Below are 17652 nucleotides of genomic sequence, written 5' to 3'. Positions count from 1 at the left end.
GGGCACCGCCAGACAGCTCCTCGCCTGACGGCTGCTTCGCCCGCTTCTGCGGTTGCTACGGTTGCGTTTCAGCGACTGATCGACAGGATTCTATTGGTGCGTTGACTCGGCGTCGTTCGAATCCCTGGACTGCAAAATGGGACCCGAACTTTTCGTAGGCAGACGCGGGATTCATTTCGAGAAGCAATCTCTAAATGGATTGCGACGGTCACGATTGTACGTCGTTCATCCGAACAGCTTCACAAATCGGTGATCTTTCTCGTGGCTTCGCTGTCTCTGAATCTCCCTACTTTCTCTCTCCTCTCTTTTTCATTTTATCAATTTTTAAGACCCAGTAGTGAGAATACAGTGATCGCTTCTTATGGGGTAATAATTGGTAGGAGGGGGAAAGGAAGGGGGAAGATGCTAATGATCAAGTTCTACAGAAAACTGAAAAATTATTTCTAATCAATATCTCTGTTTTTCACCGTGGTTACCAATTGTTGCTGAACCCGCGGTAACAGACTCCAGAGTAAAATAATTGAAAACAAAAAAATATATATACTGTTTTTTTACCTAAAGAAAACCGTCTCGGGTGTTTACGGATTAACCCTAGAAGGATGTTGGGGTAAATATGGCCCAGATAGGCACGCTGAACTTACACTACGCCATCGTAGTGCGAAGAACCTAACATCTTAGGAGGGTTAAACGGATTTCCGACCGAGAAATCTATCATTCCAGATACACCTTAAACTTATAGCTTAATTAAGATTCTTTATGATATGTTTGTGCTTTTGACGCTCATAATGAAATTTCAAAGGAAGCAAATTCAGATTTTTTTTTTGGCCAGTCTACTGTCGAACCACCAGGGAGCACGCAACACTGTGGGATTAAAATGGTTTTGTTGGTGGCTATAAACGAGCACAACGTCACACGGAATTCGAATATCCAGGACACACTTATCCCACCGTAATCCAGATTTCAATGACTACAAAGAGAACTTTTTTACATCACCGCACAGGAGCTCGTCGATACGTGTAGATATGTAAGTGTAAGAAAGGACCGAGAGCTGAAATTGGTGCCGCAGTCACGAACTCGATAATTGCAACACTCCTCTTAAATGAGGGAACTCGGTCATAGTTGAAGTAAAGAATTACGTTGAGGAATGGTGGTAGATAGTGGTGGTGCTGATTATCGGTACGCGATGTGCAAGATAATGAGGCACCTTTGAAGTTGTTTGACCAAGAATACTACTTTTTATTGATCGTCGAAGCACATTTATATCACGTCGAAACTTTAACATAGCTTATAGAATAATCCGTTTGCTTCTTAAATCTTCAGCTTTGGCCTGCGATTTGGGACTTTCTCCAACTTCTGGTGATTCCTCCGGAAGGTTACAGCTGTAAATAGAGGATTTGATGAATTAATTATTTTTACCGTCTATCTCAATAAAAACTTACTAGTACAAATCGTGTTGAGTTTGTCTGATGTGACGTCGAATGAGGTGAGCATCGGTTAGTTCATCTACACGCTCTTGGACGCTCGTCGGTAGCTCAACAGTTCTCGACAGAAGCCAATAGTTCTCTGTGTTATACAAGAAAATAATCAACCGGTGTATGTAGAATCAAACACCAATCTAGTACATACCTCCTTTGATGGTATCGCTCACAGGGAAGCAGCTCCAGACGAACGCGAAGCTGGTGTAGTCCGTGTCCAACACCCAGTAGTTGGACTTTATTGGAGCTATGGGTGAAACGTTTCCATTTTTATAATGTCTCTTAGTTACAATTAACCATCGTCGACTTACGCATTCCACCAAAGCTAACGTTCAGCTTGGCCTGCAGTGGACTCTCCTCCGGGAAAGAAATCACAGCGCGTCCAATATCCTCGTCGAACTTTCCACTAGGAGGCACCAGCATACGGTTTTGAACACGCACGGATCCATCTTCGTTCAGCGAATACTCCGCGGTGACACATTCGCCATTACGTTGGAAAGTTTGCTCGTAGCGGGACACCTCGTACCACAGCCCTAGGTAGGCCTCCACATCGAAGTTCTGCACAACCGAAGGCTCACTACACTGACCGATGGAGATGATCTGGCCAAGGGACGATCCAATGCCGAAGCAGAGTATGACCGCTACGGAAACCGCTATCACTGACTTCATCGCACCGAAGTGTTCAAATATGTAATGTAATAACCGAGTCCGGTGCGTGTGATGGGGCCGTTTTATACAACGATCGGCACCGGAGGTGGATTGGTGCCATGATGGAAGTAATAAAACGATTTTTCGGAAATATAGATTGCTGACCATCGTCATATCTAGTTTGATAAGATTTGGATGGTCGATTGATGGTTGTTAGTATTATGAGTCGCTATTTTTATGTATCATGCTTATGTGCGGAACGTTGTGGGACATGCTGACGAAAAAATGGAAAGTGATAATGTTTATTATAGGGTCAGAGGACCAATAAAAATTCTACGCTTATTGTCCCTTCAGCTGATCCCCAATATGTATCAAAAACCCTGTTTCGACGTTAGCTCAGCGAGGCAAGAAAACTCAACTTGTCAGCGGAGAGAGGGACAAGAAGCTCGTCATCATGGACAACTTACTTACTTTCAGATCTGAGCACCCATGGTGGTGCATTGAAAGATCTCCATCCTGGGCGATTATCAGCCTTGAATTGTGGCCAGGTCAAATTTCTGTCGATTTCCTTCATTTCCTTGTTGAGGCTGCGCCGCCATGAGCCTCTGAGTCTGCCTCTGCTGCAATGTCCTGAGGCAGCATCCATTTATTACGTAACGCTTTTTTGTATGAAAACCCAAAAATTTTTGTATGGATCGTAACGCTGCGTGATTTAATTCTAGTAATCGTGAACGCAGGCATCTAGCTTTCATGATTATGCATTCAAATATTAGAACATAGTTCACGCCTGCCAAACCACATCGTCGTTCAGTAACGCCTTCAAAAATAAGAACTGAAATCACGGCATCGAGAACGGGTGTTAACACTTTTATGATTTTGTTCCAGTTAATGAGATCTCCGTTCATGCGCGCTGTCATTATTGTAAGCGCTCGAGTAAAAACAAACCCCGGCAGTCGGTATGGAAGTAAAAAAAGTTGCATTCAAAGTGTAGCAAGTGCAGTGAATTATTTATTATTTTATGTTAGGCTGACACAAATTTTAATTCTCTCTTATGTCACCGCCCCCTCGGAAAATTTTGATTGGTATTCGACATTTTGAGGGGAAACTCAAATAAATTATTCAAGAAATTTAAAAATTTTAAAGTGAAAATGGAGCTGCCGAAAAAAATTCTTAGCAAATCCGATGAGTTTGATGATTTTGTCCAATTGTTTGGGTAATTTTTCATCAAATACATTTATTATTTATCATCCCCCCCTTGACAAGTCATTGAGAAAAGTGACAAAAGAAGAAAATGAGATTTGTTCCAGCCTTATTAGTGCCTTTGTTTGTATCGCTAGCTAATATTCTAGTTTAGTTCTTGGTCCTGAAACATCAGCAGCTTCTGCAGGTAAGCTACCATCGCAAGAATCTCGAGCTATGCGGAATATGGTGCTGTTGGTTTTCACCCCAAATCACGCAAATTTTGCAGTCACGGCAAATAATCCTCAACTACGATAGTGAACTGAATGTATTCGGCCATAAATCCTGTATAATATGTTTGTGGAAATGTGCTGCTAATTGTGTAATAAGTGAATAATCAGTAAACGAAGTCAAGACTATCAATAAATCTTACTGAAAGAGCGGACCATGAACTATGATCCCGTTGCCATGATTTGATCACGTTCACGAGAACCTAGAATGAACAATGTTCTCATATCTGTGAACACAATTCTCGTTTCCTAGCACCAATGCTCAGCTCAGCAGGCGTTACGAATATTTTGGGGAACATAGTTCCCGATGCCGTGATATTAATTCATGGTGTATATTCGTAAAGCAAAAATCCGCCTGTTCCAAAATTCGTGACGGGTTGTTAACAATATCTGGAACGGTTTTATTTGCGTGTACATCCTTGTGTCGCTCCAGAAATGTTCCGGATGGGATCGGACAAGATATCGTTGTGCAGTACTCTGCACGAAAATGCCCTGTTCTGTGCTTCAATGCGGCCGGTGATTTTCTCAGGGACACCCTTGCGCCTGAGGGCTTCTCACATCTTTTCGTGATTAAGACGGTCGAAAGTGTTTTCGTAATCAATGAACACCAGGTAGAGAGGTTCTTGAAGTTCATTGATTTGATCCAAGATGATACGGAGCGTGACAATATGGTCCACACATGATTGTCCAGCACGGAATCATCTTCTCCTGTATCCGGTTGAAGATCACTTTGCAGAGGACTTTGTGGACGATGTACAGTAACATGATACCCCGCCAATTATCGCATACAGCCAGGTCACCCTTTTTGGGCACCTTTACTAAGACGTTTTGTATCCAGTCAGTCAGAAATGTCGCGTTTTGCCATGTGTTGTGCGGATACTACGGGGTCAGCTTCTCGGAACATCTCTGCTGATATGCAATCGACCCCCGGGGCCCTGTTCGATTTCATGCTACGGATGGCTGTTTCTATCTCCTGAAATGATGGAGCTTCGGTGCTGACATAGGTAATGCGTCGAACCCTTGGCAGATCGTGCTGAGATGTTGGTGGCGTGGCCGACACTTGAAAAAGGTTTCCAAAGTGCTCGAGCCACCGTTTCAGTTGGTCTGCCGGATCGGCCAACAGCTGTCCAGGCGTATCTCTCACGGGCATCGTAGCATTCAACTCGCACTAAGGCGACGTGAAACACCCCACCCAGAGGAGACGGATGTCGCCGGAGTTTTCAAATTTCTCGCCTTCGTCGGCTAAGGAGTCCGCCCACACTATTTTGACCCGCCTGCATAAGCGCTTCACTTCCTTTTTGAATGAGAGCTGAATAACGCGGACGGCGCTTCCGAGATTTCGTATTCTGTGTCGGAACTGACAGGATGGACCGTATGTTAACGGACGGTCAACGATGGACTGCGGAGGTGCCAGCCAGTACCTTCGGTCTTCTGGGAGGCGATGGTGACGTTGTTTTCTCTTGGCTAACCACTGGTTGATGGTAAGGACTGTTCAATTTATAAAACGGACAACTTGTTAGTGCGATATCTTTTCTATTTTTCAATAAAATCATTATCAATTTTTTGCGTAACTTTCTATAGCTATTCTCAAATGTAGGAAAAATATAACATTAAGCAAAATGTTCTTTAATGTGTAACTGAAGCGGTTTTCGTAAAACATCAATAAAAACCCATTTCTCAAAATTCGACATAACTTTTCACATACTTAACATGCACATTTTCATGAAGTTTTTATTGAATTGGAAGCTTACACTGTTCTACTAAACGTAAAGCTTAATAGTTGATCAGTAATAATGCACCAAGCAGGCTCCAGCTTGATATAGTGAGTTGCCTTGTTTTCATAGAAATTATTAAAAAATGTTTATTCAAGTCCTGTGTTGCAATAACATCACGGATTCGGCTAAAAATTTATCCAGAGTAGTAGACTATTGCTCTCTGAACGATACAGAAGAAAAAATAACTTTTAATTGCATTTTTCATTAAAAATTTAATCCATAAAGATGGTCATATTAAAAAATTTCATACTTTTTGCTCCATTGATGCAGATTTTCGACTCTAGCGAATCTTGTTATTATATATTTCCAACAAAGTTGGTCCTATGCTATTGTGCACCTTATTTAATAATAGTCGGATGCAAAGTTTTTAATTCCAAAATCATTGTTATGCAAAATTTGCATTAGGTAGCATTGTTATTTGGAAGAATCATCAAAGAACGAAACTGTTTTGATTACTGTATCTGTAATGGCGCACAGTAACCAAACCAGCAGTGCTATTAAGAAGCAGTTTTCTGCATTTAAAACCACATTATTCCCACTTTCGACTGGATGCATAAAAAAATTGATTGTGTTATATTTTCATGACCTTTTTGCTTCACAATTGAATTTTATTCAAAAAATCGAATCTAACTTGAGACTTTAATATCTCAACACTTAATTTTCCAATTGAGTTTAAATTTTGCCAGAATGTTTATTACTCATGCTGCTGCAGCATGGCACATACTTTTCTGGTATTAAAAACGATATACCATATGGGAACAGTAATTTTATATATATTTTCAATTTTCAGCAATCGAAAAATTCACCTCCTTTAACATCTGGCCGATTTTCTATTAAATAAAACTGTTTTTATTCGATTCAAAAATGATTACTATAATGAGAGATGATGTTCTGAAAAACGAAGCAAGCGTGGTTAAATTGGAACTACGCGTCTTCTTTGTATAGCCTTGTAAAGTTGTCCGTTTTATAAATTGAACAGTCCTTACACTAACTACGGTACACTATCTTCGTGGATCGATGTACATCACACGCGGAATAAGAACACTTGAGCTGTGCGAGTCTGAGCTCCTTAATGTTTAGCTCGTACCACTCCACGTTCCACTACTTGTGAGTCAAACTCGTGAACTTTTATAAAAACTTGAAGAACTTCACGTAACGCAAACCTAGGATCAAGAGAGCTCTCCTCAATTGGGAGGGGCCTTACACACTTAATTCAGATTGCCGGGATATCAGCATTTTTCCATTCTTCTGCCGAGATTTGCACAGCCGAGCGATCAGCAAACAACAATTTTGCCGGGATCTCAGCAATTTTGACAGTTCATTGCTGAGATTCGGCAAACGTTTTGCTGAGAGTCAGCTAACAAACGTCACTTTTTGCTGAGACATCAGCTAATAGCTTTGCTGAACACACGGCTGTGCGCGTTTTTGCCGAGCTCGCAAATCTGTTTTGAGTGTGTATATTATATTCCAGCCGAAGTACGATCGTAGGTAGATTTCTTGTGGTTCATAGAGTTGAGCAGCAGAGGGCTACCATCTTCGAAAGTAATGTGCTTCTACCAATAATCTATCGAGAACGCACCCCAATTCATAATATTTGAATCGATTGTTTTTTATTGTCTATCCGGTTGGAATCAAGACAGACATTCAATGAATAATTGCCATTTTCTAGGTCTACAAGTGTCGCAAATGTTTCACATCTAGTGCGCTGTGTTGCTGACAACAACGGGAAGGATGCGCACTACTTTTGACTTGATTCAAAAACGTCGCGAGTTGGGTCGCGTCGCGAGTTGGGTCGCGTCGCGACTTGATTGTGCGACGTCCGGTTTGGTGGCGGCCCGACAATATATAATCCTACGCATTATTTGCATGTGGGAAATATGCATATCTATTTGTAGGCAAAACTATCATCAAATTCTTGAATCTAAAGTTGTGAACTATTGAAGAGGTTACAAGTTCAGCGATCTTCTTCAGGAAAAAAAAAAATGCGATTATTTGTTGTCTTAGGAAATGATTGTTCTGTTAAGATCAAATCCTTATTCTTGTATGGCTTCGTGATCGTGCGGCTAGTGTCACCAAGCATTTAGCCACATCGTGCTGAGGAGCGCGGGTTCGATTCCCGCCGCAGCTATCAGGAAAAGTTTTCGGCTGTGCCACTGGGCGTTGCATGCTAGTCCGTTCCCAAGTAGCAATTTAAATTCCTTTTAGATGTGTTTATTTTTATAAAAGCTTTATCATAGCATGAAGAATTCATGAAACATTTATAGTTGTTTTTATCCAGAGAAAACAATCTCCGTTCGTATGAGGGCTTTAAGTTTTCTTCAAGGTTATTTTCAAAATCGTGCATAACAACTTGATTCACTAAGGCTAATCTTTTAACAAGTTTTAAGACGTATTTGAAGTAATTTTCAATACATAACATCAACAAATTTTATGAAAAGTTTATCCTTCGTTTATTCAAGTACAATTCATCTGAGTTGTTCTCCTTTAAAAACTTCTTGAAACTATAGCTAGAGCTAGAGAGCTAGAACCACTACTCTGGAACAAGAACTAAGCGGAATAATAAAACAACGAACTATCTTATTAACTCAAATAATAAATTATGCAACAAATTGGTTGTTGTTAACAGCTTTCTTATGCAAATATAAACACTCAAACATTTTTGCTCACTGTTAATTCAGTCGTTTTGGTGCTCAAAAGTAATCATATCGACGAAATATTCATTTTATAGCCAATCAAAAATGCGAGTAGGTATCTTGCTGCTGCTGTCCAACCTTCAGCCAGTTACTCACACAGGCCACAGAAACTCGAATCGAAAATGAAATGGGTACTTACTGTGACTCTTCTCATGCTAAATAGTGTAATTTTAGTAAGTTTTAGTAATGCACTTATTAAATACACGAAACTATCATAGAATTTGTACATCCTGACGAGAAAGCTACAGAAACAACTTTCTAGCTCCAAAAAGGTAAACAAACAATCGTCAAAGGTTGTTACTCTTGAATGAAACGAACAAGGCAACTTGGTTCCATCATTGTTTTGAGGTGGTTTGGATTAAAGGTAATAACAATTGATGGCGGCTGCATGAGTTTTGTTCGCTTGGAACGGCAGCCATGTTTAGAAAGAATTGGAAAAGTGGCGTAGCCTTTTGTTTTTATAGGAAATTTATGTCTTCGTATACTGATGGGTTCCAATTTACAGTTTGCTGGCCCAGAACCATTCTGTGATATATCAAACTGTACAATTAAGATGGACCTGAAACGCTGGGTTGAGCAGAGGGTGATATCCAATTGGATGGACGTCAAAAATTGCAATCAGTCAAAACGATTTATAACACCAAATGCTTATAAAACCAAAAAGCTCTTAGAGCTCAACAAGAGAGCTCTATGTACATACACTGGCCTAGTAACTGGATACTGCCCGAGCAGGTATCACTTGAAGAATATTGGCCAAATTCAGAGTGATATCTGTCGTTTCTGTAATACGGAACGTGAAACCTCGGAACATCTGCTTTGCAGTTGTGGTGCTTTATACACGCGTAGGCAAAGATTTCTAAATAGTGGTTGAACCCAGTGAGATCTGGTCTGCAAAACCTGGAAAGGTCTTGGAGCTTATCAATTCCATTGCACCTGACTGGGAGACGACGCGTCGTGGCAGTAGCTGATTACTTGACACATGGTAATTAGCTGGCTAGATGCGAATATCAAAACGGGACGTGCCACAAAAGTTCAGCCTGTTGGACGCAGTGGCTTAATTTCCCCAACAGGGGAGGAAAAAAAAATACTGATGGTTGATATTATTTTTAAGGCGCTTTGTAATTTTCGTGTGTTTTGGGTGGCATATCAACGAAAAAGTGGGTATGGCACGGAAAATTTTGATTCCCTGCCATCAATGATCTGTCAGGCAACTTAAATGTTTGAGCCATTTCAATTTGATGAAAATTAATTCGCAGTTCAAATAACATTTCATCCATGAAACAAAACTAGTTCGCATCTGCATAATGCTTAGATAAAAGATTATATTTATTATGCACTTTTGAGAAAGACAGCTAAAAGATCAACATGCCTGAAGCTATTCCTGTTAATGTTTTATGAAGCTCTTATAATCAATCATGAGTGCAAGTCCATGAATACAACTAGTTTCAAAGCCGGCTTCAAAAGCAGCCTTGAAGATCTCCTGAAGTGTGGGCCAGATTAGTCTTATGGATATTTTATGCCTTTTTTATTTAAGATTTGCATAACAAAGAGCTTTATTGCTAAGTTTTATTATTCTACCTTAGAAATTACTTCAGGATTGCCACAAAAGTATAATTGTTACTTGGATTGTCTAGTGTCGTGCTTCCTTCAAAGAGCGAATAGCTCATTGAAAGCATGAAACGTGTCCGTGTTTTACATTGACCGTTACAGAACAACAAAAGCTTAAGACTAACATCAACCACATTTTTTTCCATGGAGAAGATGCCGCACCCTGTGTTGAAACGTCGCACAAAATAAAATTGTTTGTTCTACTGAAACAAGACTGCAAAGCCAAAACCTTTATATGGTTAGTACGCAGATTGCAAAAAAAATTGTTGGCTTATCTCGTTGCGTTGCGGAAATTGAGGCAAGGAATCGCTCAAGAAATGGAGCAACATTTTCGTTTTTCTTGAGCCCATCAGAACGGAGCTGAGAAGAAATGTCAAATCAAATGGAGTTTACTGTGCAAACTTGTTTGCACAAGACAAAAATACAATCATAAAATGCACTGAATGGTAATTACTTGAGCGTTTCCGTTTGAATTGCATACCTAGAAATAGCCAAAACCCAAATTTTACGCGATTAAAAATAGTTTTTTTTTTTAGAAAATCGACATTGTTTACTGTAGCGAATCAACTTCAAGAATTTTTTTGGATTAGGGTGCTTTATCCATTTATTAGGAGTGCAACTTCATTTGAAAATAGACAAAAAAAATCGAATTGCCAACGTATTTTAGAAACTCAAAAAATGATTTGAAGTACTGTAGTTTTTTTACATTTTTTTTCTTTATGAGTTTACCCTTAACACAATTTAAAGCCTACCGAGTTTGAAAACGCTGAAAACTAGTGATATTCGTATCGCTATATACAGGGGATGGCCAAAATGTTTGGGATAGGCAACTTTTTTTTCTCTCACTTAAAAATTCAACATGCTGTAACTTTTCATAGAGTGCATCAGAAAATTTCAAATTTTGATTGTTTGTCAACCTATTATATGTGCATCATTGGTACAAATTTGGGCTCGAGTGATTAATTTTTCGGGAAGTTAGAACCGTTCTGGTAAAACACTATTTTTCAGACAACTATTTTTTGAACTGTCATATCTCGAAACCCAGTGAACCGAATTGAATGAAATTTTGAACGTACACTAACAATGTGTAAATGCTTCACAAACCATTAAAACATAGGTACTTTTTAAACGTTGAAAAAAGTTATCATGTATTGACACTTTTTGGATTTTTCTCGAAAAAATGTAATTTTTTTACATCAATGTCAATAAACTTTAGTGTTGATATCCAAATCCACTTCTGTTCTCAAATTATATCTAGTCAGATATATTAGAGCCTATTTACACTGAACGGCGGCTTGCGGTGAAAATTACTATTCTGAGGGTCAATTTAAATATACAACGCCACTAAATTTGTGCAGACTGATTTTCGTTTCAATTCAACAGAATTATGTTTTCAATTTTACCATGGACTCAATTTTCAAATTAAAAAAGTCTCTGTTGGCAACCGGATTCGAACCAAGAACCTTGACATCACCAGGCTCGCACGCTACCACTCGGCTATCGAACCGGTTGATGTGAGAAGGAACAAAACGCACACAAGAAGCGTTGGTGGGTCGATGATCATTTTTTGCCATGGTAAATTTAAAAACATTTTTGTGCTTGTCATTACTGCAAGCCGCCTTTTAGTGTAGATTGAAGAAAAAACACATTTAATAATTTTTGTGTGGTATTGTAAATTTTACTTATTTTCCTCTATATGGGTAAAAATTTCAACCCGGTATAACTTAATTCGCCGTGAGAAAATATTACATTTTATAACGTCGTATTAAGTATCAACATATTGTTGATAAACGTTAAAAAATTCATTCAATTCGGTTCACTGGTTTCCGAGATATGACAGTTCAAAAAATAGTTGTCTAAAAAATAGTGTTTTACGAGAACGGTTCTAACTTCGTGAAAAATTAATCAATCGAGCCCAAATTTGTACCAATGATGCACATATAATAGGTTGACAAACAGTCAAAATTTGAGATTTTTTGATGCACTCTATAAAAAGTTACAGCATGTTGATTTTTTTTGTGGGAGAAAAAAAGTTGCCTATCCCAAACATTTTGGCCATCCCCTGTATATACTCATTTTAATAAACATCACAAAATACAGTCACGTAAGTTTTTAAGTCTTGCTGCATCACTAAGTTTTCAAACGAATCATTGACTTTTTGCTTTTCAATGATTGTTTGCCTCGCATTTTTGAAGTGATAAAAAACTGTCAATTCTGCAGCAACGCAGCAGAAAAAGTATCATCGCAATCACTGCGAGTGAGCATATATAATGATACTTTTTCATACGAATATTCGCTTTGGTGGGAGAGAATTATCACTTTGAAATTTTGAGGCTCATATCCAACATGGCTGCCGATGCTGATGATGCCGTAAAAAGCCTTAAATGCGTTGGACTAGTACGCATTATACCAAAGATACCAATTGCAACAAGTGGCAATTTTCGTAAGTATTACGTAAGCAAATTGTTTTTTTTTAACTATCATCATTGAATTTTTTATACCAATTGACCACTCCAAAAAATGCTGTATCATTCTCAGACTTCCACTGATACATTCCAATATGTGCTTTATAGGTCAGTCCATGTGAACTTCTAGGTGGGGGAAGAGTATAGTTTTATAGTTTTGAATGGATGTACCAAGAAAATAACACTTTATTCTTCCCTAACCTCTATCTACGGGTTTGGGTTTTGTGTGGTGTTGACACTCAATATTACCGATTTAATAGTAAAAACTGGGATCTTTTGATCGCGAGGTTCTGACCAATTCTGAGATTTGCTCTAAATATAAAGATCCGCCAAGCATCTTCTCCTTCTTTATGGCTCTACGTCACCACTGGGACTTTTCCTGCCTCGCTTCAACTTAGTTCTTTTGAACACTTTCACAGTTATTAATTGAAGGGATTTCTTTGCCTGCCATTGCATGAATTTGTACATTGTGTGGCAAGAAAATGATACACTATGCCCAGAGAGTCGAGAAAATTCTCCCGACCGGATCGGGAATCGAACCCGCCGTCTTCGGATTGGCGATCCATTGCCTTAACTACTAGACTAACTGGAGACCCCCACTAGGCATATTGAACCTCATTTTTTATGTGACGGAAATTCTAGATAGCAGCTATTTAAGGCACTTTCAATAATACTATTTGTGTCCAAACATGTACATCTTATCATAAGATACCAGAATCTCTAAAATAATCAACTGTTGAAGTCAATTTATTTTTCAGCACCCTGGGTAGGTTTGAACATCCGGAACGCTGGAACAGCATCTAAAAGCACAATAAAATAGATCAAAGCTTTGTTCAACGAATATCATCCTCCCTAGCACTCACAGTTCATAATCTTGATTAGTTTTCCGGAGATGACTTTCTTGCAGGTATCGGTCGGTTGCCTCCTGGACACGACGCACTATAGAATCGTCCAGTTCTGGTTCCCGTGACAAAATCCACGCTCCTTCAGTGTGTATGAGACTTCCAATTTGGAAACAACTCCAAACAACGGCGAAATTATCGTAGTCTGTATCCATCACCCAGTAGTTGGAAGCCACCGGCACTGCAAATACAATTGAACACGTTCAATGAACACTTCTTCGTCCACGTAAACCTTCATGACCACACTAACCACCGTTGAACGTAACTAGTAGCTTTGCCGGTATCGTCTCCTTATGTGGATAACTAAATACGGCCCGCCCCACTATGGATGAACGAGTATCACTGGGCGGGATCAGCATGCTGTTGAACACCCGCACAGTTCCATCTTTATTCAGCGTATACAGCGCTGTGACGCATTCTCCGTCCAGTTGGAAGGGCTGTTCATAGCGGCTGATTTCGTACCACAGCCCAGAGTAACGGGACACGTTGAAGTTCTGAACGACGGGTCGCTTAGGACAACTTCCGGAGGCAATAATCAGAGCGTCACCTCCGATAACTAAACACAACGCCACCACGATCAATGACTCAAACAGGTAAATGAATCGCATTTTTCTATGATGTAACACTTTCGACTGGTTGTGTACGTTGCGAGCGCAGCCAAGTTAATGATCCATCGCAAACAACTCGAGATCATATATACACAACTTAGAAGCTGTTCCCAGCGATTATCCGATCACCAAGATGACACGTGTGATCCTAAGCACAGCTTCGATGAAATTGAAGATATTTTGCGGATCTGTTCTCGTTTATTCTTACCACACCGCAATGACTGGTCAGATGCTGACTATGGTGTACATCAGTAGTGTTGGACATTAAATGTGTTACTGTTTGCGTTGCTAATTTGGCGGTAATGGTCCACAAAAAAAACATGAGCGAAGCGATCAGAGTACCCCGGGCCCGGCATGAACGATAGGTGTGCGCTCACAGCTAGAATTAATTACTTAGCCTCTCTGGATCGTTCTACGGTCGAAATGTGAAAGCCGCGGACCGGGCATTTGCGTCATTTTTGCGGTAGGTAGCGAAAAGTGTGACCGGCATAAAACCGATTTCAAAAAGGCGTAACTGCTTTAGGATACATCAGCTTCTTCCAAAGCTGATGCCGTATTTCATATTACCCATCATATGTTTTATGTTGCTTCTCTTTCCAATTGTGACGGTGGATTGTAATGGTTCTTCTTTGCGTAACGTGCTCACTGGGCTTTGACAAAGCCTGCTTCCCAACTTAGTGTTCTATGAGCACTTCCACAGTTATTAAGTAACATAAGTACGATTCAGCATTTGATTGCCACTTTTTTTTCCTGCATTTTATTTTCATGGGTAGGTAATTTAGTCATTTACACAGCGAAACAAAAATTAACTATTAATATGTCTCAAGAGCAAGGGCCCATATAGCCGAGGCGGTAAACGCACGGGTATTCAGCATGACCATGCTGAGGGTGACGGGTTCGATTCCCGGTCGGTCCAGGATCTTTTCGTAAAGGAAATTTTCTTGACTTCCTTGGGCATTGAGTATCTTCGTGCCTGCCACACGATGTATGCATGCAAAATGGTCATTGGCAGAGGAAGCTCTCAGTTAATAACTGTGGAAGTGCTCATAGAACACTAAGCTGAGAAGCAGGCTTTGTCCCAATGAGGACGTTACGCCAAGAAGAAGAAGAAGATGTCTCAAGAGCAAACTTATGTGTCTCCGATGGATCTTGGGTCGCTGAATCAAATTCCGGGCTCAGATTTGCTCCAACATGTCACAATTTTGAGCTACACCTTTCTATAAATAAAGAAAATACATGTGGTGAAATATACGATTTTGGGCTTTTTTGACTGCAAGCCATTAAGGCCGCACGGGACGACGTGTAATTTTTCCTATCTTTCCTCTCTGTCTAACAATTTGCCTCGCGATTTTGAAGAAGCAAATATCAACTTCCACTGCACTGACGTAGCTGAAACTTTAGTCGATTGTGCACCACAAGTGAGCAAATGAAAGATCAAATTTCTAGTCAATAATATGAAGTAGAAGTTGAGATTTGCATATTACTAGCAACAGAGCAATGGCGGACGATTCAACCACCGTCCCGTCCGGCCTTAAGCATGAAGATATTTTTTCAAGCAATCAAAATGTAAATTGGTCAATTGACACGTACATTCCCGACTCATGCAAAATATTTCGTTTCACTAATGTCGAATTCGTTTTTGAACCTGGGTTGGAACTGGATTGGCGGAAAATGTGTAAACAAACAAACGTCAAACAAACTCAAACAAACTTTAGTACAAGCGAAACCGAAGTCGGGTTGGGGTTGAAACTGTGATCTCATCCAGTTCCAACCCAGGTTGGAACTGAATCAAAAACGAAAACGACATAAATCGAATTTGATAGGTTTAAGCGATTTATGTTAGATACGATATTTTCCATACCTAGTCGCCATCCAAAAGTTGTTTGTAAGTTTACCTGTTAACATAACATGCTTAAATCTGTCAAATTTGATTTGGTAAAATGAAATACTTGGCATGAGTCGATAATTTAGATGTTAACGGAAAAATATTTCCATGCCTAATGGCTTGCATTTAAAAAGCCCAAAATCGCATATTTTGCCCTATAAATTGCGGACTAGCTCCAAATTGTGACGTGCTGGAGCAAATCTAAGCCCGGATTAGGATTCAGCGGCTCAAAATCTGTCAGAGACACATATGTTTGCTCTTGAGACAAAAAAGCAGGGATGTTTTCGATCACCTGGCAATCGTTTGACTCATTTGGCCATAACTCAGTTCAGAAGCCTAACATTGAAATGTTGTGTTTGGCAAAGTTATAGATTAGTGTTTTCCCTATAATTATCACTAAGAAAGCCATATTCTAACTCTCATATTGTATGTTGCTTTCATAAAAAAACGCACTGCCAACTTCCAGTCGGCATTTCTGAATCTCATCGCAACGCATCAAACACCACCTCAGCTGCTGTTTGTGTTAGTGAGATCGGAGAAATGTCAGACTCCCGCCTGCTGATTGGCTGCGACGACTCTAGCGACGGTTTCATCCGCGACGGATTCGAATCGTCGCGTTCGAAAAGGGGGGAAACCGTCAATATGCATCCTATCCGAAAACAAGTGATTACGACACTGATTAACTCCGTTATTTTTGTTTTCATGGGTGCTCACTTCCACGAAAAAAAAAAAACAAAAATAAGAAACAAAAAAAAACAGCGTATGATGAAAATTGGAGCCACATGCTCAATAAGGGAACCAATACCCTATTACGGCGTGTGCCAAAGATAGGAACCCTGTACCAGTTATGGAAACATTTTCTTATTTCAGTTCCACTTCGCACTATTTGCATGCATTCTTTATGGGATTTGCCATAACTGGTACCTACACTATGGCGAAATGGAGTGCAAGGACGCCGAAATTATAAGAAAAATGATTTATTTCAGTAACAATTTTTACAAGTTGTGAAGTTTGAATGATCATCTTCTGTGAATGTGATATTATATTCACACAATGTTTCAAGTTGTTTTCGTCGTTAAAGATTTAAAATCAACCAAAGCCAATTTGAGGTACTATAGCCATAACTGGTAAACTGAGCCTTTAAAAATAAAGTTCTAAAAATGTGGAAAATATCATAGTGACCCAGAAAAAGGTGTTCTTTCGTATACAATTGAGAAATCAATAACATTTTCAAACTTTAAAAGCCCAATTGGCTTCTTTAGCGGTGTGGAGATAATTCCATATTCTGAATCTGCATGCCAAATTGAGCCGAAATCCAAATTTTCATGAATTTTGGTGCCCGGAAACCTATTTAAAAATCAGTTTGAAGTTTGTATGGGAGCGATTTGTCGGATCACCCCTCGTACCATTTTGGAGCTGTCAAACAGTTGCCCAGCTGTCAAAAGGTCCCAACAAACATTAAATTGTTTTGCTGTACAAGAGTGAAACAAACTACTCTTAAGCAAACTTTAGTTTAAGAAACTGTTATTCAGTTAGCTCTGTTACTTGGGGTGATTTCAAAAAAAATCTCTTTGTAATTGATTTTAGGTATCAAAATAAAGTTTTAAGAATCTGAAAAAAAAACATAGTGGCTCAGAAAAGGTGCTCTTCTGTATAAAGTTAAAAAATCAATACATTATTCTAAATTTAAAAACCCAATTAACGCCATTACTGCAAATAATGTAAACGGGCCATAAGCGTAAAATACTGATCATCATTTTGAAATTTCACGAACGGGTATCGATTAGGGCTTACAATTATTTTTTTCTACTTTAGTTTACACTGAGAAAAAATTCTACTCAAAATTGAGTTGGATCCGACTCAGTTTCGTTAAAAGTGGGACAACCCTAAAACTGAGTAAGGTGTAGGTTACTCAATTTTGAGTTTCTGTTCTATTCGATGAAGGCTGAGTAAAGTCAACTCACGATATTCAACATCGACCGTGAGTTGCTTCTACTCATATTTCTGAGTAATTTTGAAGCATGTTTAATGTTGTCAAATTGATATTTCTTACAAATTTTGATAATTTACGACCTCGGCAGACAGTGATTTCTTTTGAAAACTTCATTGTCAATAACAGTTCAC

The 17652-nt window shown here is 39.4% G+C and overlaps 2 protein-coding genes across 2 annotated transcripts in view; both read right to left on the bottom strand.

Moving 5' to 3' along the window:
* LOC109433277 (uncharacterized) overlaps positions 1-2302 on the bottom strand; it is a 45880-nt gene extending 43578 nt beyond the window's left edge. Inside the window, exons 1-4 of the mRNA XM_062857460.1 lie at positions 1787-2302; positions 1627-1722; positions 1440-1563; positions 1352-1379 (exon numbers count right to left, since the gene is read on the bottom strand). Coding sequence (XP_062713444.1) covers positions 1352-1379; positions 1440-1563; positions 1627-1722; positions 1787-2297 — 759 coding nt within the window. The 5' untranslated portion in view covers positions 2298-2302. The remainder of the gene's footprint in view (positions 1-1351; positions 1380-1439; positions 1564-1626; positions 1723-1786) is intronic.
* A 9789-nt stretch (positions 2303-12091) lies between these two features.
* On the bottom strand, positions 12092-14136 carry LOC109622082 (apolipoprotein D-like). The gene is made up of 3 exons (XM_020076306.3): positions 13286-14136; positions 12997-13216; positions 12092-12933 (listed from the first exon to the last, which is right to left on the bottom strand). Exons 1-3 carry the CDS (start codon positions 13641-13643, stop codon positions 12888-12890), a joined length of 624 nt encoding a protein of 207 aa, XP_019931865.3. The 5' UTR covers positions 13644-14136; the 3' UTR covers positions 12092-12887.
* Between the last annotated feature and the right edge of the window lie 3516 nt (positions 14137-17652).

Source organism: Aedes albopictus, chromosome 3 (assembly GCF_035046485.1).
Source record: "Aedes albopictus strain Foshan chromosome 3, AalbF5, whole genome shotgun sequence".
Taxonomy (NCBI): Eukaryota; Metazoa; Arthropoda; class Insecta; order Diptera; family Culicidae; genus Aedes; species Aedes albopictus.
Note: the sequence above shows the minus strand (reverse complement) of the source record. Positions and strands in the feature narration are given on the sequence as shown.